The sequence below is a fragment of the Condylura cristata genome, unplaced genomic scaffold, assembly GCF_000260355.1.
Source record: "Condylura cristata isolate star-nosed mole 26May11 unplaced genomic scaffold, ConCri1.0 scaffold00007, whole genome shotgun sequence".
Classification (NCBI taxonomy): Eukaryota; Metazoa; Chordata; class Mammalia; order Eulipotyphla; family Talpidae; genus Condylura; species Condylura cristata.
This window is the reverse complement of record NW_004567108.1, coordinates 23,816,727-23,840,982: the sequence shown is the minus strand read 5'-3', so window position 1 is coordinate 23,840,982 and position 24,256 is coordinate 23,816,727. Positions and strand designations below refer to the sequence as shown.

At 35.6% G+C, this 24,256-nt stretch overlaps 1 protein-coding gene across 1 annotated transcript in view; it reads right to left on the bottom strand.

Moving 5' to 3' along the window:
- LOC101622094 (uncharacterized protein KIAA0825-like) overlaps positions 1 to 24,256 on the bottom strand; it is a 63,570-nt gene that overhangs the window by 10,967 nt on the left and 28,347 nt on the right. Inside the window, exons 9-10 of the mRNA XM_012721757.1 lie at positions 17,292 to 17,402; positions 5,767 to 5,906 (exon numbers count right to left, since the gene is read on the bottom strand). Of these exons, the coding sequence (XP_012577211.1) occupies positions 5,767 to 5,906; positions 17,292 to 17,402 (251 nt within the window). The remainder of the gene's footprint in view (positions 1 to 5,766; positions 5,907 to 17,291; positions 17,403 to 24,256) is intronic.

Here is a 24,256-nt window from a genome sequence, read left to right as displayed (position 1 = left end):
TATATATATATCTTATACAAATTTCAAGTTAGATGAGAGGAAGACCCTTGATTTCCCTGGGGAACTAGATATACATCCCTAGGTTTGCGCCAGAATGTGGGGTTAGGGGTGGGGTGGGGTGACTGCTGTGCTTTGTGCCTAGGGACTGATCAGTGGAATAAGATTGTTAATAAAATTGGAGCCTTAGTGGGAACAGGTGTATATCATTTGACTCACCCGTTCTAAAGCCCAAAACCCAGTGTTCAGTTTGACCTCCTTTTTGTCAATAAAAGGCCAGGGTCTTCCTTTTGAGCAGCATCCTGCATCCTACAGCCTGCTCCACGACTCCCATTTCTTTATCACTGCAGTGTTGCTGATGCAACAAGAAATAAGTATTTTTTATACATAATTATTATGAGATATACAATTGTAATTATTAAATTTAAGTTGATAAAACTCTATTGGTAAACATTCTATTTCATAGTTCTGTCCTGATACCATATAGTATGGTGGGTAAAAGTAGTCTCCAGAAGCAAGCTGTATGGATCAACTCTTAACATGCCACCTTTAAGGTGTATTACTTGGACAGGTGCGTTAATGTCTACGTGTCTCGGTTTCCTCATCTGTAAAATGGAGATGATAACTACATTTACCCCATAGAGCTGTTTTGAGGACTCAATGAGTGAACACATTCAAATACTTAGAAACACCATCTGGAACATGTTAAATACTAGTATTCGCTAGTTTGTTACTGTTATGATGTTACAACAGAATATCACCAGACACCAAAAGTTTCTGTAGTTATCAGTATTGGAGTAATGGGCAAAGGAAAGACTGTTAGTTACACTTCATTCAAATGTCACTAGCAGGAAGAGCCCACCTGCTAACAATCGAGAAAATGCCAAATATTTGTCCCTTTGATGCTACGTAGTGACTGGTTAGGCCATGTGGTCTCAATGAAGTATTTACCAAAACAATTGCCTTGGGTTTTTAAAGTAACTAGTTCAAAACAGTGTCTTACAATTTATTCTATAAATAGTTATAGTTAATTTTTTTATTCCTGGCCCCCCCCAGTGGCACAACAGGTAAGGACACAGCAATGCAAGCTGGCCATAGCCTCTTCAGTGAGAGTTCGTTCTCGGCCCCGGAGGTGATCCACATGGCATGGCAGACCTATCCTGACCCAGCCACTGCTCCCCTCAGCAATTGATCTGCCTGTTCTGCTCCCCACTCTGTCTCTGGTGAAGCCTCTCACTGCCCCTGTATCTCTGGCCTGTATCCCACTCCCGTATGCATAAATACATAAATCTTAAAAAAAAAGTTACTCCTTCAGATAAGATGACCTATCTTAACTTTAAAGTGAATATAAATACCTTTCTCCAAAGAATGTTATGACCCATATGACATGTTTTTTTTTCAGATTTTAGCAAAATGCAACAATTTTGATACAAGAAGAATTAATGTTCACAGCAAAAGATGGTTCTACTTCCCAGAAGCTCACAACCTATACAGCCCATAACATAATTTATAATTATCAAATACTAAGTTATAACTTTAATTCATAAATTAATTTTAAGTTATTAAAATTATATGTCCTCAGCAATATTCCTTTTCAGATTATAAGGATGTCATTTCCATATATATTCTGCTGATTTTTTAAAAAGAAATAGAAATTCTGATAAAAATCATTTCCAGAGAACAAAGCCAAAAGCTAAAGCTACGACTCTGATTAAAACCCCATGTGTTTTAAATTTTACAATATGATTGTTATCAAGAAAAAATGTGTACCTTAACAAATTTTAATAATTACTTACTGAAGGAGAACTTGTTTTATAAATATAATAAAACATGTAATGCATATCTCTTTATTCTTATCTTAAATCAATTAAACAAATATTAAATTTTATCATATAAACACAATGTAATAGTACTCAGCAATCAAAACAGACAAACACATACCATTTATGGCAAGATGGATGGAGGTGGAAAGGATCACGCGAAGCAAAATAAGTCAGAAAGGAGAAGACAAAGACCGGATGGTTTCAATAGAGGTGGAACACAGAGAAACCAAACAAAAGTCTAGATCAAGCCAAACTTAAAACTACCCCTTGAACATTTACTGCAGAGTTAAGGAATCCAGAGGGGAAATGAGGGCAAGTAGCAAGAGCAGGGAATGAGCACAAAGGACTGTGGGAGTGCACTACAGGTGTCCTGTGCAGGGTGCACCTTGGTGCTAACACATGAAGAGGGAGATCCAGTACTCCCACGGTACAAATTACATTGTCAACCAACATTATGTCAATAAAAAAGTAAATCAAATAAGCTTTACCAATTAGCCCGAAATGAAATATAAAAAAAAATTCCATAAAAACCAGTTTCTGTTACTTGAAATCCTACTTCAGCATATGCACTCTAAAAATATCCTTTTCTGAAGAAGTGAGCCAATTAATAAATTACAGGTGTTCTGAAAATACTCTGAGGCATCAGCTGAAAAATCAGCAAAAATTATTACAAATATTTTATGTAGATAATAATTTCCAGTCTGGTTAGTGAGATTCCCTGAGTATACTGGTTCTAACTTAAAGTGACAAGTCTTCCACTGGAGCTTAATAAATTGGTCATTCAATTGATTGCTAAAGTCTGTCACTTCATCCTAACGTTATTTGAAGTAGCAAGTAAAGTTCAATATAAGACCTTATAGAGCTTCTATGCAATCCTGAACAACAGTATTTGAGCAATTTGCAAATATACTTCTGCACTCCCTAACTATTAAGTCTTTCGAAAACATATCCTGTTTTGCATTCCAGAGGGTGGATATAGTACTTTTAATTAGTAATGAGAGACTTATTTATAAAAACATGGTTAAATGCTTAAAACTACATTTGTTCTTCCTGTACTTAGTGGTTATCACAGTAAGTCAAGTGGTTTGATCTCAGTTGATTTTCCAAGTTCTTTTAAGTACCTCTATCAATAGGAGACTATTTTTCTTAGAAGACCCTGTCTATGAGTTTCAATGATTGTATTAGAGCCTCTCCAGCCCTGTCAGCTACTAGCCATGTCATGTAGGAACCTTTTCTGAAACTCAGATTATAAAGATTAAGAGAAGTTCCATACCTTAGTATCATAGCTGATAACTGATTGGTCCATCATTGGACTTTTAGTAAAAAGCATTATTGATAGTATAATAGTATAATAATCACAGAAAAGGAGGTGGAGATAGTTCTATATTCCCTGTACCACGGTAGGAAGGGTAGATCTGAGCAGCTAGGAGAAGCTGGGAAAAAACTGGGAGGAAGATAACCAAGAAAAGATTTGGAGGAGGCATGTGAACCACAGAGAAATGTGAATAAAGGCTTTTGCTTCTTGGCCATGGGCTTGTGCCAGGAAATTGGGAACTTGAAAAGAAATGCATGAATGCAACAAAGAGTGAGAGAGAGATATAGAACCATTAAATGGTCATGCTGCTTACTGGAAAGCTGTATGATATGGGAGCCTGGGTGCATGCTGATGGCAGATAAAACAAGTTCTCTGCAACCCACCTGCCCTTTCATTTTATATAAAGCACAGATACTAACCCCACCCTTAGCAGCCAGTAGTCACTCTTTCAAGAAGTCAAAGGGTTATGGCAGATCCCATGGCATGATGGGGGTTGTAGTCCTAGAAGCTGGAATATTTGGCATAGAGGTGGGGATGGAGCCCATAAAATATTACTGGGTGGAATTCATTCAGGACTTACTTTTCACCAACAGTAGCTTGATAAGCTCTAACTACCTAGCTGGAAAGATGTGCTAAATGCATGTGCATCAGTGAATGCTGGTTGATTCCACTCAATAGATCATAGTTATCCAGACACCCGTCCCCCCAGCCCATTCTAGGATTTAATCTGCATGAATGTTTGTATAGGAAGCACAGAGGACAGAAAGTTCTGGCTAGAATTTAGATCTACCCACTGTTGTTCAGCTCTGCATGTCTCACAGTAGGTAACATCATCTTCAACATCAATTTCGCTAGTTTTAACATGAGGATAACAATAATTTATAATTTATAAAATTATAAAAGAATCAAGTTAGATAACAAATACAAAGTGCTTAGCACATCACTTTATACCTTCTGTAAGCATTAAATGTTGCTACTCCAGAAAGTAGTTTCCTTAGCACCAGTTTTCCCTTTAGGGGAGTGGACTTACTGCCTGGAGCTAAAGAAATTGCTCTCAGGTGAATTTTCTGAGCTGTGGTGCCCTAACAGTATTGCTCTGGGGTTAAAGAATAAAATGAGATTCAGGGTTGGGAGAGAGGTGATCTCTCACTTCTATTTAGTATTCTAGTGAGATTAACAGAGTTAATGACCTCTAGCACTCCAAGGTTTCATGGACTTTAAAAGTACTAGGAAAGAAGACATATTCTCACAAGATACTAGGCAATGAGGCACCTCCCAAGTGGTTTTAGGGAGGCAGACCTCAAGGTAGATAGAAGAGAATATGGAGGCATTTTGTGCCAAAAAATCTGAAAAGCCGAAACTTTCCAGAAACGACTGGAGCAATTTCGCAAATGAGCCTATTTTGAATAAAAACAGGCTCTTAAAGACTCTTATTTGCCTCATTCATATACAAATGTACTAGCAAATCTAATGTAAAGCATGCTGATGGCATATAAATTGCCCAGATAACAGACACTGTTAAGTTCAGAAGCAAAGAGATGAGCATGAACCAAAGTGTTCAACGAGTGGAACATCAGTTGATCCTATTAGACTGGTGGGAGCTGAGTCATCTATGGAGGGTCTTTCAAGCAGGAAAAACAGGTGAGCCAAGGTGTGGAAGAAGCCTTGGGCTTAGTGCAAAATGTTTGAAATAGGGTATGTTTACAAGGGAGCAGTGGGAGGAAAGAGTAGAAAACTAACCCAGGTCATATTTGAATGGCTGAAGGGCATGAGTATGGTGCTGCAGGTGATTGGTACTTAGAGAAAATATTTTCATCAAAAACCAGTAGTGAAGCTAGTGATAGATTAAATTGATATGGCTTCATGTGAGGTATAAAATAGAAGAAGCTATGAGTTAGGGGTATATGAAAATGGCTAGGAACTTCAAGGATGAAGCAGAACACTGACATATGATATTAAATTGGCATAACATTACTTACCATTTGCTATAATAGCACTTACAGGGGGGTGGGGAAAGAAAGTCTAATTAAGAGAAGCATGGTCTTCCATTACTCCATTTCCACTCACAATTTTCTCATGATTACTTCTCTATGCCCCAATGGATATGGCCATAAACCACAGCTTGCTAGCCTATAAGTTACATAAACACTCTTAGGGCTCATTGTCATTCTTAGTGTGGCTTTAATGCTCTCTCTCTTTCTCTCTGTTGAGATTTCTATTCTGGTCATAGTATAACATGGTGGTCCCCAGGAAAAGGGTAGAATGGGGGTTCAGAGGTGCCCCCCTCACTGCCCTGTAACAGAACTGTGTTAATTCTGCTTCTATAATTTTCTTAGGCTTCCAAATCTGGATGCTGGTAACATTTCAAATCTGAATATTGATAACATTTCTATATAACATAGATATGATTGAGTTGTATCATATACAAATATTCTTTTTCCTCATTCCTGAAAAAACAAGTCATTTGCAATTGATTTATGAACTAGTTCAGTATTTTCCCTGCTGCTAACCCCACTGATAGTTAATGCAGTTGGTTTACATCCTTCTATCAACATTCAAGTAAGAAAAAAAAATTCTACTCTTGCAGTGACTGGGTTTTTTAAGAACATTTTTATAACTGCAAATACTCACTTGAGCTCTTCAGCAAGATCCTCAGTAAAAGAGCATCATGATGTAGGAGGGTTTCCAGAAGCAGGTTCCAATTACAACCTGGTTGGGATAAGAGCAGTTTCAACTGACCCTCGGGTGTCAGTTGTCCAGCTGATGGCGTCCTTTCAAAATGCAAGATAAAGATGGAGTAATGAAATTAATTTATCTATGAAATTAATAGCCTTAAAGTACAGATGTAATGCTAACTCCTTTAAATATCAATTCCTCTCAGATTACTCTGAAAAGGCTTTCATGCTTGCTTACTTTAAGGTTGCTTAGGGAAGGAATTACATTTAATCTCAACTAGCTAAAAGTAAATTAACATTTGGTAGCCTGCCAAATTTAAAACTGATACAAAACAACCATGCTCATATTTCACAGAGCTATGTCTGGTCTAGTTTCATGCAGCAAATAAAATCATTTGTGCATTTATTTTGAATGAGTGTATGGGTTCATTCAGCAAATATGAGTGCCTACTATGTGCTATTAACACCTTTTCTTATTCATGCAAGGAGGTTACAATGGGTTTTGGCTACTTTGTAATTTACTACTATGATTGCTGATAAAACTAAAGGAATTGAAAGCATCTGTCAAGGGTCAACAGTAATCTAATTATTCAATATGTAAAGCCTTAAATCAACATGCAATTATCAGAACCACCCTAACAGCCACACTGCTACCCACTTGGGCAATCATTTCATCAAAGAGAAATAATTCCAAAGCAAATAATCTTCTACTTGGAAAATTATCATCAGTATTGTACAGAAAATACAAAATCAGGTCTCTCACATCACCACTTAAGTTTACTCAACAAATCAACGGAAGATAAGAAAGTGGGAAGTAGGAAATGGAAACATAACATTATTCAGTTTTCTTTCCAAAATCTCAAAGTTTGGCTTGGCTAAAGATCATAACATCTGAAACAGTTTTATAAATACAACAGGAAAAGTCAGTAAGTGACCAAACTTGATATGGTTGTGGAATTCATGATTGTAGGAACAGGGTAGAACTGGAAGAGAGGTGTTACTGAGTGATTAAAGGAATGAATGGGAGACCCATATGCTTCAAAGTTGAAAAAGGCAGAACAAAAGCTATTGCTGAGAGAGAGACAATTTGTAGCATCATTTCCAGATGAAATTTACTGAGTAGTAAGCCATTAACTTATCAATACAATCTGGATCAGAGTTTTTTCAAAACTTGGGCGCTAAACTAGCAGCTTCAAGGTCATCTGCAAAGCTGGTACAACACAAATTATAGGGCATTATTTCATCAAAATTTCTGGGGGTGAGGCCCAGAAATCTGTGTTTTAAAAACTATATTCAGGAAATTCTGATCTTCTAAAGTGACAATTTGAGAACCACTACGACAGGCAGTGCTTCCTGGAGCACAGGTAGCAGGGATACTTCCAGTTGGTATAATCCTTCCTGCTTTTGCATCCATGCAGGCCCACCCACGCAAGGAACTCCCCATAATCGTTTCCTTATCTTAAGCCTACCTACATGTTTTGCATAAGTTGAGTATTGATTTACAGATACAATGAATGAACTGAAAGATCCAGAATGATGGGATGCAGGAAGGAGGTGGGATCTGAAAGACAGTCTGAAGGAAACAGAAACCAGCCAGGTCATGGGAAGCCTAGCCGAGGTGAGGATTTTTGACCTGCTGGAGCCTTACAGGTATAGGAGTACAGACTTATAGGTCTAGGAGTTTTCTGATCTGCCTACAATTGAGGAGAATGGATGGGAAGGGGCTAGTGTTTTTGTTCAGTCCTTGAAACATGTAATAAAACAAAAATAGTTTGAATGCCACTTCATACCACTGTATTTGACTACCTGGTTATAAATAAAACCTCTCGTTTAGCAGATGGGAAGCTGTTTGTTGAAACATACCTCAATTCTTGGATCTTTCAACTTATCACAGATTTTGAAATGTACAGTAGAATGACTCACTGTGAGAAAAAATAAAATATTACAAACATTCCTCAATCACCAAGCTCTGAGTAATGAATGCATTGAGGAATCTGTGATGGGCATATGGAGAAGCATATGTTCCCTCATCCATTGAGCTGGTGGAGCTGTGAAAGTGAGATTATCCTCATAAAAAATGACAGAAAGAGAATTTATTTATTTATATATATGTAGAATTCCACTATAATACAGAGAACTAAATTTTATAAATCTACCTCAATTTATCCATTTTATATTGGGAGGTGGAATGAAGTTATGGTTGGGTTGAATTGTTCGAAAGAATTTCTAAAATCTAGGTACTAAGTAGTCATACAAGAATAGGGTTGAAACATTTTTGGTTTATAGAACTAACAGTTTTTAGAATCATCATGCAAAATCGTAGCTGTATTAGGGTGTGTTTACTTTATGGAAACTCATCAAGTACTTCACTTATAACTTTGGCTTTTTTTTTTTTGTATGTATTTTTACTGCAATAGAAAGTTAAAAAACAGTTGTGTCGTTGCACACCAGTCTAACTTCTAACTGTGGTTTTGAGTGATACACAGAGCAAGAGGAAGCTCTGGAATCGATTCAAACTGCAATGTGAGCAGTCTCATTGCTCAAGCCATGTGACCAGGGAATTCATGGATCCCACTATGTATTTATCATGCAGAAGTTGTTAGACTATTAGAATACTGAAATAAACTCTGAAATGCACAAACTGGGACTAATACCCAAAAGTGCTAGGACATTGCCCTGTAAGATTTGATATTTATTTTGAACCCAGCAAATCACTGTATGGCACTATATCTCTAAAGAGAAAATGCTTGGTTATTTAGCACACTTAGCATTTATACAGTTAAGACACTGAAGTTTTAATCTCACTTAATCCTTATTTCAGGAATATTGACAAACTAGCTGAAGGTCATTTAGCTAATGAATATGATGATCGGGCCTTCTGATTTCAAAACCCATGTTCATCCTACTACTATATGACTAATTCCTTCCACTCAACCTGGTTGATATTTGGTGAGTCCATTGTATTTTCCAGCATTGAGGATGTTTGCTTCAACCTTCTGATTAAGTATACCATGTTTTCTACCCAAAATCAAGTTTGTGGTCTCAAAACTGATTCCCAAATTGGAGTCATGTTATTCAAGGTATCTAGAGATTGATTTCCACCAGATGGTTCCTGTCATGGATTACTGGGCCAAATTTGTACCAGAAACCATAAGTTACATGATTCAGAAACAAAGGCAAAGGCATAACTGAAGAGAAATTAGTGATAGTAAAAGACCTAAAAGTGGGGAAAAGAAAGCAGAGGAAAAGTCCCCAAATGACTCCATTTTCAGCTTTCCAAAACTAATGCTTCCAAATTGTTCCAGAAAAGCAAATAAAGAAATATTTAGAGCAATTCTGTCTTCTTTCTTTAAAAAGATTATTTAATACCTGAGGAAAAAAACAAAAATACTTTTTTTCATCACATTTACCAAGAGTTTATAAATTATATATAATTACTACACTAAATTCCCGAATATTTTTTAATTTAATAAGTATATAAAGTTTCCATGATCTTTATAATTAAAGGTGATTCAATAAGCAGAAATCAGGCCAGGTTCACCTGCAGATTTATATATATGCTTTTTTTTTTTTTTAAATTTTTAATGCCTTTGCCTACTAGTGTAAACTAACATTCTTAAAGAGTCTTATTTTTTCAGAGTGGTTGTATCCATATTATCCAGTGTACAATTTAGAGGTAAGCTTTCAACCTGTGTTTCAGCAAATTAACTTTTTCACTTGGAATGACCCTATTCCTTCAAAATCGTCCAGATACTAGTACCTAAAATCCATAGCCCTAAGTCTAAATTTTAATGTTAACACAAGTTAGCATATCCCATTTCTAAAATATTAAAAGCTCTATTTTAATTTTCAAGGTAGTACTACATTGTAGTCATCAGTTTTGGACTCTTACCTTTGCCAATCAAATATCTGAGTCACTGAACTCAGCCTTAATCACTCAGTCACTCAGCCATCCTTTTTGAGGAATAGAAGTTACCTCTCGGGATCCTTTAACTATTATTAGTACCTGTCACAATTCTGGTTAAGTGCGGAGACCCCATAGAACACAGTTCAATATTCTTTCCACATTATCACACTTTTAGTAGGGCCTTTTAACATGTTTAGATAATTGATAAAATCCGCCACTTTGTTAAACAGCTCTTAACAAATGCAGCCCTACTGAATGATTGTTTTGTAACTACTGATAATGCATCATGTAGATAAATTATCTCACACATAGATACATAAATTGACATAATAATCATGATTCTTCCATAAGAATATCTTAAAAGTTAAGGATAGATATTTCAAGGGAGAAGGAGACAATAGTATTTCATGATATTTTTGGTAAATCAATAAAGTTGTATTGTATTTCTGTTTTAGCTTGTCACCAAAACTGTCTCTTACACAGGAAAAGTATAGATCACAAAGGTGAATTAACTCTCCAAAATCACTAAATGATACAAGTCTATAAACTATACCTGACTTTTTTGAAATCCTGTATTTATTTTCTATTATCTCTTTGTTAATTCTATAGCTATAGTCCCATCAATATCTTTAAATCATAATAGAAACCTAAAGATATGAATTGTTCATTTGACATTTTCCCTTCTTTTTAGCATTGCTCCATAGGCATATGAATTTGTCTCTGAAAACCTTTTCAAAGATTCAGCTGCTTGTCGATCCACACTCTGGAATAGCCATTGAAATGCTTTGGTGTTAAAGAGTTCTCATTACAGAGCCCTTGGCTGTTGGCTCCATGTCAAAGACTGGCACCTCATCAGAGTATAAGCTCTCTCAGCTCTTTTCCTCTGTCTTGTAGAGCAACCTGTCAGTGGTTGCAAATGGGAAATCAAAACACTTTTTGTTCTTCTCCCCAGATGTTCTGTAAGGATACTAGAAGCTACCATCTTAACAAGACTATATTTTCCATGCCTGAGCTTTACCACTCAGATCACGTGTTTGAAAGAGCAAAATGTGCCATTTGGTATGATAATATCTTCAAGCTCATTCAATCACTCAACTAATACTTGTTGGTTGATATTATTGTACAAATACAAGGAGACATGACAATAAGGAAACAACAAAAACACAGTTGCTATTCTATGAAACTTAGTGAATTTTATATATATATATATATATATATATATAGCTTAAATCTGATATGAATAAAGACAATTACAACTATGTAAAAGTCAGTGAAAAAAACAAAAGATGTTATTAGAATATATAGTAACAAGAAGTGAACTATTCTTTGGTTTATTACAAGAAAAAATCTGAGATGATCATTTAGTGGGGATTATACGATCCTATGTCCAAATTTGATCATGTTGAGTTTGAGGTATCTTCGTGACCTCTAGGTGTAAACCTCAAGAAGGTAGGTGTGTATGAATATACTCGTGGCATATATGAATACATGAGTCTGTGGTTCTAGGAGAGGTTACAAGTAAAGATGCAACTTAACCAATGAGGTGAAGGACTTATACAATAACAACTAAAAGATTTATTGCAGGTTTAAGATGATGACATAAGGATATGGATAGATACTCTATGCTCATGGCTGAGTAGAACAAAAGTAGTCAAAATGACTATTCTACAAAAGCAATACATAAATTTAACATAATCCTGATTAAGATGTCAGTAGCAGTCTTCAAAGAAATTGAAATAAAAAATATTAAAATGTTTATGGAAGTATAAAAGACTTCTAGAGCAAAAGCAATCTTGAGAAAAATGGCAGCATCATGTTACCTAATATTAAACTATACTATAAAGCAACAGTAATTGAAACAAATGTGATATGGGCAATAGACATGTGGATCAAAGGAATGGAATTGAAGTTCCAGAAATAAATCCACATATATGTAAGCAAATAATTCATGATATTGGAGCCACAACCACATAATGGGGAAAGGAGTGTACATTTAAAAATTGATGCTAAGAAAACTGGTGTTCACATGTAATAGAATAAAATTGTACAAACTCCATGTATAAAAATAAATTCTAAATGGATTAAAAATTTAGATATAAGACCTGCAACAATAAAATATATAGGAGAAAACATTGGTGATGCATTTCATCACATAAATATTTATCCAAAACCCAAAATCATCAACTCAAAATATTACATGCTCTACAGTGTTTACTATAACATTATTTACCTTAGCTAGGACATGGAGACAAACTATGTCCCAAATGGCAGATGCTTGGATCAAGAAGATGTGGTGTATAGATACACAAAGGAATACTACTCAGTGTAAGGAAAAATCAGGGTTGTATTTATACCAAAATGGAGGAGTTCAAGGAAATTATATGTAGTAAAGCAAGTCAGAATGGTGAATACTGGCATTAACATAGTACAATGTGATAAAGCAAAATGCTTTTAAAATTAATGCACAAAGAGGTTTCTAAGTTTAAGAAAAGGGGTAAGGAGAAAGGATCAAAGATGTAAAGGGAAGTTGGTGGGGGGAAAAGAAATTAATTAAATAAACAATTAAAAAATGGATACGTTAACAAATGATTGAATCATGTCCTGATATTGATATGCATTTAGGGAGGGGAAAAGAAGTACATAAATCCAAAACAGAATTACATTGATTAAAGTATAGTAAAAACAAAAGCATAGCAGAAAATATCTACAGTTCAAAATGAACTGGCCACAAATCAAAACATCATGTTGCCATCATAAAACAAATAAAAGATGTATAAAATGAATGGATTGTTTATTCACACTGATTATACTATGATTCAGTGTACAGCTATAGCCTACTTAGCTAAGGAAGATCTAAAATATATTTAAAATATTTTAAAAAAACACAAGAAAATGAAATTTGAAAAGTAATAAAAATATTATAATGCAACATATTATAATTGACTAAGAGAGTTTTTATTTCTTGAATGAAAACATAGAATGGTGTTCAAGTATTAACATTGAGATTAATGAACTTTCTATATGCCTTGCTGTGTGTGTAAAGCTTATCACCCTTTCCAAATTACCTCAAATTTCCAAATTACTGTTGGCCTATATTACTGCTAGGAATAATGAATACATATGACTTACCACTTTGAAAATATACTTCTTTCCCCAAAGCAAACTCTTTTTAAATTTTATTCTAGCAGTTCTAACAGAATGTGAAAAATCTCTTTTTACCTGTTAATATACTTCATAGTTTTCTCTAAATGAATTTGTGGCCAACATGACTATGTATATGTATCTCCTAATTTATTGTAATTTCATGTCTTCTTCCTTGCTCTGTTTCTTCCATTTTTACCTACTTTTAATTTCCACATCTACTTTTAATTCACTGCACTTCATTTTATTCATATATTTAATGCTGTTAAAGGCTGACTTACATTGATGTACAGAAGATAAGCAAATAGATGAATAAATTACTAAGATATTTCAAAATATTAAAATTTCAGTAGATTCTTCACAGTCTCTCGTTAACCAGAATGAAATACCTAATATATTATTAGTTTGCCATGAGCCAATCCATGTACTTCTCTGAAAATTTCAATGTAGTTTTACAGAGAAGGAATGGAGGTTTGAAGGAAAATTTGGGAGTGAAACAGAAACAGTTTATATGCCTGTGAAAGGCAAATGGTGTAAGGACAGAGATTTTTAAGGTGCTGTGATGGTGATCTAGGAATTTCCATTGCCATATTTGATAATTGTAAATGCTACTTTGAAGTTTCTTTTATTGCTGCCCTGGAGTCCTCTGACTACATCACTGCTTTGAACATGTTGGATCATAAATTTCATGGATCATGTCTTCCTAAATAGATTATAGGACCTGTTAGAGATTAATTGTCAGAATATATGGCACTCAGTGTAGGGGAGTTCATACTCTACCTTGCACAAAGAATTTAGAAAGGCAAAGGAGATAACTAAATGCATTCCAGGAGACAAAACTATATAAATAAAGGTCCTAAGTTTGGAATAAGAGATACATAAAAGGAAAAAGCTTGGAATAACTGTGTCTTAAAGACAAGTGAAGATACTGAAGTCTGGAGCAGAGAAATTGTTGAGTGATTTGGAAACTAATTCAGGAGACCGAGGGTGTGAAAAGAAGCTCCTATAAATAATTGAGTGGAAAATGTACAATGAAAACAATATTTTAAAGATGTCAAATAATAGTAAGAATGGACTAAGTTTGTTGCACTGGATTAGAGAGAAAGAGTAGCTCTAAGAGACCACTGGAGGAAGAATCAACTAACATGTAAAACACTGGGAACGGGCAAAGAAGCAGTTCAATGTGGAAGCCATGCTCACGAGTCTACCCTGGAATTATTTAAGAATGATGACACTGCTAAAAGAAAAGATACCATGTGTAGATGTTGTACAAGGGAAGAGTAAAAGACAGCATCAGCTGAGGACATTGATGCCCAGTGATACTGAGGGGCAACATAGCCAGTGTTGGAGGAAAGGCAAGATAGTGACAGAGACAGAGCTAGAGCCAGAGATGCAGAGCTGGAAATCATCTGTATAGAAGGGTAAAGGTTAAGACAGATGAACAGATGGGCAATTTCAAAATGGGGTTTCTTTTTGTTTTTAAATTATTTTTATCTTAATAAAATTTAATTGCTTATATTGTAGGAAATTTGGAAAACAGAAAATGACATGTAACTATTCAAATTATGTGCAATCTTTATACAAAGATAAAGGCTACAAATTCTCTGGTACAGGTCCTTTCAAAGTGCTTTTCTAGACTTTTTTTTTTTTAAGATTTATTTATTTGTGCATACAGAACTGGGGTACAGGCCAGAGGCTCAGGGGTGGTGAGAGGCTTCACCAGAGACAGAGCGGGGAGCAGAACAGGCAGATCGATGAAGCAGCGGGCGGGTCAGGAAAGGTCTGCCACACCATGTGGTCACCTCCGGGGCAGGTGGGAATCGAACTCATGCGGAAGTGGCTTTAGCTTCTTAGTGCTGTGTTTTTTTTAACCCGCAGCGCCACCAGGGAGGGTCTTTTTTCTAGACATTTTAAGGCTACATTTATAATAGCTTGGCATAGTTCAACACTTCTCAATTGCATGCCAACTTCAAATAACTGTATATCCCTTGGGAAACAGAGGCTATCTCATTTTGCCTGTCTGAACAGTCTGCATACTAGATCCCAATCTTTTGATAAACATTACATACTAGAATATCAGAGCCTCGGCAAAGTTGAAGCCTATAAAGAGACTTCACCTAATGAATAACTGGAAGCCTTAGGTTTTTCATGAACATCTGTCATTATCATCCTACTCTGTTTTTCCTTTGCAAAGTGGAAGCATATTTTTGTCTGAAGCCTGAGTTCTGGAAGTGGACAAGCCTGGTTTCAGAGTTGGCCTGCCAACTTTGTTCTCTTTGGTTTTCTTCCTACACACCTTTTTATTCTCCATTAAAGAAACACATAAGTACTTATCTCACAAACTGGGTTGAGGTTTAAAAGAGATAATATACATGAAGTACTGGGAATGTCTAGTACATAGTTATTACTGTAAAAATTGAGCCAGCTTTAATGAAGTAATAATCTATAGTTTTCCTTTATCTATAAATCATAAGTACTTGTCACCTTGTAGTAGTTTATCATATAACTGTCTATAATTCATTGGTCTAATTCAATACTGATATTTATTTTCATTTTTTTCACAAATAATCCTTTAATGAATATCCTTACATATAAAACTTTTCATCAGCTCTATGAACTTCCTTATGACTGACTCCTGGAGGTGGATTGTTGGATAAAAGGATACAAATACTATTAAGGTTTTTGATAGATCCTATTAAACTATTCCCAGAAAGCTTTATCAAATTTTATTATAGGCTGAATAGTACCTCCGTATTTTAATCTTTGCGTTAGGACAATAGAGGAGATAAATTGCTACACACAATAGAAAGATAGTCTTCTTATATTAATATTCACTTTAAGTATAGAAAAGAGAAAGAGGTTAAATGTAAGAAAGAAATTAACTATTTGTAAAGTAATCCTAATTTTTTTTAAAAAGATTCATTTATTTGTGCATATAGAACTGGGGTACAGGACAGAGGTGCAGGAGTGGTAAGAGGATTCACCAGAGGCAAAGCCAGGAACAGAGCAGGAAGATCAGCAAAGTTCACTGCTGAGCAGAGCAGTGGGTGGGGCGGGAGCTGTCTGCCATGCCTTGTGGGTCACCTCCCTAGTGAGGGATCAAACTCACGCTGAAGTGACTGCAGTGAGCTTCATGCCCCAGGTAATCCTTTCTGGACTTCCTGGTCCTCTAGCTGGGCTGAACTAAGCAAGCCTGGAGTTGGAAGGGTTCTAAAGCTATACATAATGGGAGTTAACTCCACTGGTTCTAAATAAAGATAAAAGCAGTTAAATATGATGATAGTATAGAGAACAAATATGTTTAGAAGTTTGGGAACTAACCAAAATGATGCAGGTTGTTTGCTTAGTTCACACTTGTAAAAGATCCACTTGTTTACTATTTTTGCCATCATGAGTGTTAATGAGTCAACTATTTAATTCTCAAACACGAGATATATTTACAAGTGCAGTGACATGCTATTGAGATGACACAGTATTGATGGTATTCCATTTTCAGGAATCACTCATGAGGAATTAATCAGAGCTGTTGAAAAGTTTCATATATGAGTGAAATATATGAGTTCATTGAAGGTAGAGCTATGGATCTTGTATTCCTCATTCGTTATACGGGAGCAGGCACATATAGGTAAACAGTGTATGCTGTGTCAATAGAGACTTTGTGTATGAGGTTTTCAAAGTCTCTGTTATGAGTAGGACTCTTGTTCCTAAAGAAAGAGATACTGTCAGTCAACGTGGGTGATGAAATCAGATAGCATATTTCCAAGATGAATCATGAATGTATGGAGAATAACAGTATCTCCTGCAGCTATATATGATATATTTATTCAGATACCAAGGAAAGGCACATTCAAATGATGTATTCAGCAAAGAATCAAACTGACATTCTCCATAATGCCACAAAATGTCACCAGATTACTCTGGAAGTATATTTTACACTTAAAATGATTTTTAAAAAATATTTAAATGCTGTTAATTAAAAAATAAAAGTAAAAGGTCCTGTTCATAATTATTAGTAGTTATCCCAGTTCCAACATTTAGTAGACTCTAAGTTGGTTAGATGAATAAAGAATCTGTTTTGCTCTCTTAATTTGATAGGTAGTTGTAGAAAAATCAAGTCCGCTGTTTATAGATCAAGAAGTATAAATTTTGAAATGACTAGACAATTACCTAAAATACATCTAGAGAAAAATAAATAAGAAAAACCCAAAATTTCCAAAAATCCACGTTTCTATTACATCACCAAACCTTTAGGTCAGGCTTCTATCTTGGATTCTTATGCTCAGAAAAAAAGAATTAATTCACATTTTGAACTTGCATATTATAAAAGTTTTAGCTTCCTCTTATAAGATGCATTTACCTCCATGGATTTAAGTTTATATTTAACTTTGAAAGGAATCAAAAGTATAGATAGTATAGCATTTAGAAGTTCTTACCTGAGTAACAAAGGATAGAAATGTGATATGCAAGAAAGCCAGTGTAATGGCTGTTTGAAAATTGGTTTTAAGGAATTGGAAGTAGATGCATCCATGCCATGTTGAAAAGTCCTGGGGAAATAAAAATAATTATTTCAGAATATACAGGAAATATTACCAATGAAAACCATCAAATCTTTTTATTTTCATTTAACACTTTACAGAAAATGGTGTTGGTCTAGAATGGAAAATATATCTACTTCATTCAGTTGGGATTTCTGGTCAATAGATGACTCGTAGGTCTCTATATATTGTCCTTAGATAGAGTATGACAGTGTCATTATGTAACTTACAAGAACTCGCATAAAATTTGTCATAAATAAATGTATAAATAATAGTAAGCCTGGTAAATATCTGTTGTCTCCTTCTTCAACCTGATCCAATCAATGTTAATATTTTGTCATATCTGTTTTATTATTGTTATAAAATTTTAGCACAAAATTAACTTTTTGGGCTCTTTAAAGTGATTTATAAATGCAAAACCATTAATGTGAATTTATAATTAATTTTGTATGGTCCTAAAAAATCAACAGAAAGATTATAAAGTAGTATTTAACCATACGACAGGACTATTAGGACACTGAAATCTAGTCTCTAGCTATTTTTGAAGAAGTGACTGCAACATTTTTCTAGGTTGGCCCAAATTCATCAATAAATCTTGAGATAATAAGCAATATTTGTCACATAAATTCTTTTTTTAAAAAAGATTTATTTATGCATACAGAACTTGGGTACAGGCCAGAATGCAGGAGTAGTGAAAGGATTCACCAGAGACAGAGTGGAGAGCAAAACAGGAAAACCGATGAAGTACACTGCTGAGTGGAGCAGCAACGAGACAGGAGAGACATGCTATGCCATGTGGGTCAGCTTCCTGGCTGGAGATCGAATTCGCACTAAGGCAGCTGTGGCCAGCTTGCAGTGCTGCACTTCAATCCGCTGCACAACTATGGAGGGCCCTGTTATATAAATTCTTTAGTAGCGATCACTTAGCTAGTAAAAATTTTCTAACAACATAAGACTATATGTGCCTACATAGACTTAAAAGTAACAACTGGCAATATTTTAGAAATGGAATTACTTAAAGTGGTATTATCTATTTTTATACTTGGTACAGGAGCAATAGTGTTTTTTAAATAATATGTAGAGCAGAATTCCATTTTGGAGACCATCCCTATCTTTTCTTTTCACATCCTGCTTCTCATATCCTCACATTTTCCAAATCTGACCATTTCTCAATTTGTCTTGCCAAATAGAAGATCTTTTAAATAAATAAACTTTGATAATTTTTAGACTTTTAACATATTACCTCCTCTTTGAAAGCTATTTTTCTCACTAAATTTCAGAATTAAACAAAATTCCTTAAATATACCTCAAAGTCATGTTATCATGTTTTCATTCCTTGCATTCCTCTGTATAAACATGCGAGTGTGGCAGAAACTAGGACAGGCTAACAGGATATTCTTTTCCACAGAGTCTGGACTTGGTACTAGCAGTGAGGAATTAAGGAAGACTCAGTAGGGATTATATCAGCCTTTTACATTTTAGAAAAAAGTAAGGGGGTTTTAGAAAAACCCCCTGGTGGCGCAGTGGGTTAAAGCACAGCACTAAGAAGCTAAAGCCACTTCAGCATGAGTTCGAACCCCGCCTGCCCCGGAGGTGATCTATATGGCAAGGCAGTCTTTTCCTGACCTGCCTGCTGCTCCCCTCAACAATGTACTTCATTGATCTGCCTGTTCTGCTCCCCATTCTGTTTCTGGTGAATCCTCTCACCGCCCCTGTACCTCTGGCCTGTACCCCAGTTCAGTATGCATAAATAAATAAATCTTAAAAAAGAAAAAGAAAAATGTAAGGAGTAACAAGAGTAGATTGGAGAAGCTCAGTTGAAGGAAGGGAGATAGGATAATGTTGTAGTCGACTAGGCAGAGTAGACAAGGTCCTCAGGAAGGAGCAAAAATGATGATTACGAAGGAAAGAGACAAATAAAAAATGATGAAAAAAAAAACAATTACTCATCCTCTAATTGCAAGAGGCTGGAGATGGCATTAGAAAGAAATAGAAGGAAGAAAGGTCAATGAAAAAGGAAAAGTTGCGATGACCCAAGTGTTTTAGTCTTAGATATGTTGATGGAGCTGCAGACATTTGAAGTACATCTAAAGGAGACATTCATAGAATTTGGCTTTATAAGAAACATCTAGGTTAAAGATATTGTTGTGAATTAGCATAGTGATGAAGCCATGAGAAAGGGTAAATTTGTCCAGGAAAGATGGTAAGGTAAAAAGATGGTGAAAGACAGAACTTTAGAGTATATCAGCGATGAGGACGAGATTGAGAAAAAGGAAACACTTACACAGAACCAAGGAAAAAATAAGCAGGCTATGAACCAGGAGATGACGATATTGGAGAAACCCTAAAAAAAAAAAATTGGTCAATAGTGTGAAAAGCTTCAGAGAGGGTAAATAATTGGAGGGACAAACAAACAGGATATCAGCATTTTGGTTTCCATGGGCAGACTTGCCCATGTTTTTTGGTTAGCATGACAAGGGCAGCTGCAGTGCATTGAGTGAACTTTTGGTATCAAATGGAGGCCATGAACACAAACTATATATTAAGAGGAAAACACAATAATAAGACATTTTTGAATATAGGAGATGAATGGGTAAAGAATTAGAAGAGAGAAAGAATACTTAAAGGACAAAAGTCATGGGGTAAAAGGTAAGTGTGATCAAGAATCAAGTTCTTGAAAAAACTTGCTCTGGTTGAGAAAAGAGACATACTGATTGCCAACCAAAGGTTGTAGAAGTGAGTAGTGAGCAAGATAACTATTAAGCATGGACATGAGAAATTAAATGCAATCATGATGGTCTAGTTTTCTCAGAGAAATATCAAAGGTCATTTGCTAACAAATAGTTGTTTGAGGGTTTGGTCAGAGTGAAGGAGGATGAAAGAGGAAGCTTCCTGGAAATTGGGCAATATGGAGTTATCAGAAGTTTCAAATGGCCAGCAGAATGACTTTTTTTTTCCCCAAAGTGTTCCAGAGTCTGGATAGAGGGGGCAAAAAATGAGGGTAGCTGTAGAAAAATGCAATAGCAGGGGAATCAGAAAGAGAAAGGGTGTTGATGTAATGTGACAGCTTTGCAGCAAAGAGGTTGCAAATAAGGACAGTCTCAAAGAAGTGACAGTCCAGGTTGGAAGCAGATAAGAGATGGGGCTTTGATATGAGAGCAAGAGATGGTAGGCAGTGGTATCATAGCCCTACTTAATTCTCCACATGCCTTTCTCAGTCCTTTGGCATAAATCCCCATTTGTCCAGTTATCTGGCAGCTACTTTATTTTTTTTTCTGGAGTCAAATATTCTGTCATTTTAAGCTCTCATGTTCAACCCATACATTGTTCGACCTCAAATGCTTCTCTAATAGTCTTCTCTGACTGTGTTGACTAAAACATATTCTTTCTTGTCACCTCATCCTGGTCTATGTCCTTATTTTGCTTTGTTTATTAGCACTTAAATTTACTTTAATCCTGTACATTTTCATTTGCTTTTTTTTTTTTTAAAGATATTTATTAATGCATACAGAGCCGGGATACAGGCCAGAGGTGGAAATATGGTGAGAGGATCCAGCAGAGAGAGAGTAGGGAGCAGAACAGGCCAACTGATGAAGTACACTGCTGAGGGGAACAGCGGGCGGGCCAGGAAACTTCTGCCTTGCTATGTGGATCACCTCCGGGGCAGGGATCGAACTCATTTGGAATTGGCTTTAGCTTCTTAGTGCTGTGCGTCAACCCACTGCGCCACCAAGGAGGGCCCCTTCATTTGCTTTTTGTTGTATGCTCCATACCCCAAAGTTAAGGCCATAGGCATCATATAGAGACAGTGCACGAGCATGTAAAAGAGTTCTAGAAATCAGAGAGTCTGAGTTTGCTTTTTGGGTATGGTTTTCATGAGACGTACAGTGTGTGGTAAGGTATTTAGTTTCAGTTTTCTCATTTGTAAAGTGGGGAAGATACTGACTTCAAAGGGTCAATATAATGATTGAGACAATGCCTATAAAGAATTTAGCAAACTGCCTTGCATGTAAGGGCCTGAAATATGTAAGCTATCAGCATTATAATAGAGGCAATTGCTTCTTAAGAAATTCTTCAACTATCTCAAAACTGACAAGGAATCTAAATGGTTGCCTACTTACTTTTTAGCCTTAAAATTATGGGTGGAGGGGATGTAGGGTCTAATAACAATGGAATGGCTTTTGAAGTGCTATGTAGTTCTCTGACTATGTACCACCAGCAACACAATACTTCCCAGAGAATTCTGCCAGTACCTCAACTCTTTACTCCACTGGCGGTTTCTCAGTTGTACTGGTAGTAGTAAGGTTATTTGGCTATAAGAAATGTTATGGCAGATGTTTATGGTCTCAGAGGGGGTGGGATCTGTATGAGCATTTAATTCCACAGCAAGATCCCAAATTAGTTTCATTATTCTGGAGAGTATAACAGGGCGAAAATTGGCCCACAAGCCTCAATAGGGGAATGAAATGATGAGCTAGCTATTAGATAAGCTCTAATGATGTTTACAGCTAAAAGAAAGGATGCTCTAAATAATTCATAGTGGGGAGTGAAATGCATTGTACTAGCCACAGAGTTATATTTTTCCATAGACATAAGAAGAATTTTGACATAGCAAATTTAAATACTCATTTTAAAATAAGTAGTTGTTAATAATTTGAAGCTGGATACACTTCTTCATATTCCCAAATTATCAGACTATAAAAATGCCTTTGCTTAAAAGGAAAAATGAAGTTGGGGAAATTTCTCACTTTTGCCTTTTCCCCAACATTATCTAGCCCATGTCCCTTTCCTCTAACATTGCACTGTCTCTGGGCTTATCACACCATCCTATTTTGACATTTTACCCAAATTCAGTCTCCTTTATCTGATCCACAGTTACAGAGCCCTCCTTTTTTTCATTAATAAAATAGATTGACTGCTGGGGCTTATATCACCAACTGCTAGAAGGAAATGAATCCAATTGTACATAAGAAATGAGAACTAGTAAGTTTAGAGTCAAAAAAAGTCAGCTAGGATCTAGTCAGTCTTTGTCCCAACCTGTTTTGGCCTGGTCTCATTGTAAGATGTTCATGGAATAAATATTTATAATGGAAGGGGGCAGCCCAAGGATGTAAATTCCACAGGGATCTGACAAGGGTCAGGTCAGATGACCTCCATATGCCTGAGCCATTGGAAGAGAAGACTATTTCGGAAGAAACAATTAGCTTGAAATCCAACTGTTGAGTGAACAACAGAACAACTCAAGGCAATCAAGAGGGTGTGAACCATTCTGATGGTGCTAAAATCACAGATATCTAAATATAAATGTATAGAGATAATTCAATCTACTTACCATTTTAAACATTATTTTAAATCACTATTTTGTATTCAATAAACCAGTGTTATCTTTATGGCAACTAGTCACCTACATGTCACTGAATGAGAGAAATACAAGTAAGACAAGTAGAGTGATGTCAGTTCCCCACATGTCTCCTGGCCTCTGCATGTGTTTCCCATGATGTAAATAACTCTTTGAAGTTAGAAAATGATGACATTGGAAGATGACTGACAAGATATTTGGCCCACAGTAGGTATATAGTAAATACATGGTGGGGGCAGGCTGGAGAAAATTTCTGCATAGTGAAAAGGAGGATGAATTTGGGGTCGTCTGGGAAGAACAATCTTGGTTGGCACATAGCCAAGGGACAGATGGAGAACAGGAGAGATGGTGGAGAGACAGAACAAGGCTCAGTCTAAGCATAAAGAGCAGATCACAGCATGGAATTTCTGTAAAGTTAATGACTAGTTTTGTATCAATGTTTTAACTTGCTAGGAATACATATAAAGGTATTTGATTTTGCTTTTTGGGGGTTTGTTTGCTTAAGTCGAGATTTCTCCTTTATATATTTGTGCTTAGAGGGAAAGGAACAAGATAGACATTTCATATTTTAAAAATGGTTAGGAAAAGAACTACACTTCCCAGATTACTTTGTGTTCTGCCAGATACTTTGTTGCTTTACATTTTAAATATTTTTATTTCCATGCAATCTGTATTTAATTTTTAACAATTTTACTGAAATACATGCTATTCGCATATCACAAATTTACCTATTTTGTGTGTGCCACTAACAATTTCTATTATGTTCACAAAATTGTATCACTTACATCACTATCTAGTTGAAGAGAATATTTTAAGCCTCAAAAGAAAACCTTACTCATAAGCAGGTACAACACATTCTTCCCTCCTCTCAGTGCTTCACACCAACTAACCCACTTTCTCTATGGATTTTCTATTCTGGGTATTGCTCATAAATGGAATTATGTAGTATGTGTTCTCTTATGTTTGGCTTTTTTCACTAGCATAATGGTTTGCAGTTGATCCTTGTTGTAGCATCTATCAGTATTCTATTCCTTTTACTGCAGAGTAAGATTTCACTGATGGTCTATGCCACATTTTGTTTCCATTCATCCAGTCATCAGCTTATGGACATTTGAGTTCTTTCCACATTTGTGCTATTATGAAAATTGTTGCTATGGACATTTGTGTACAAATCTTTTGTACACAAATATGTTTTCATTTATTTGGGGTATATGTACTTAAGAACAAAATTGTAGAATCATTTTATTAGATAGTCAGTATTTTACATATAAGTTTATTCCATGCTTAACATTTCAAGGTACTGTATTCAAAAGTGTGCCAAACATTCTTGAGGTATGAAAAATAAAGCATTAATCTATAGGTTCTTTTTATTAGGGACAGTGAAATAGTTAAAAAAAAAAAGTCTACAACCTTAAGGACTAAACATTAGTTTGAAACTTAACTACAGATATAGCATAGAAACCCCTTGGAAATTTGTGTTTCGTGTTTCAAAACCCATATGAGG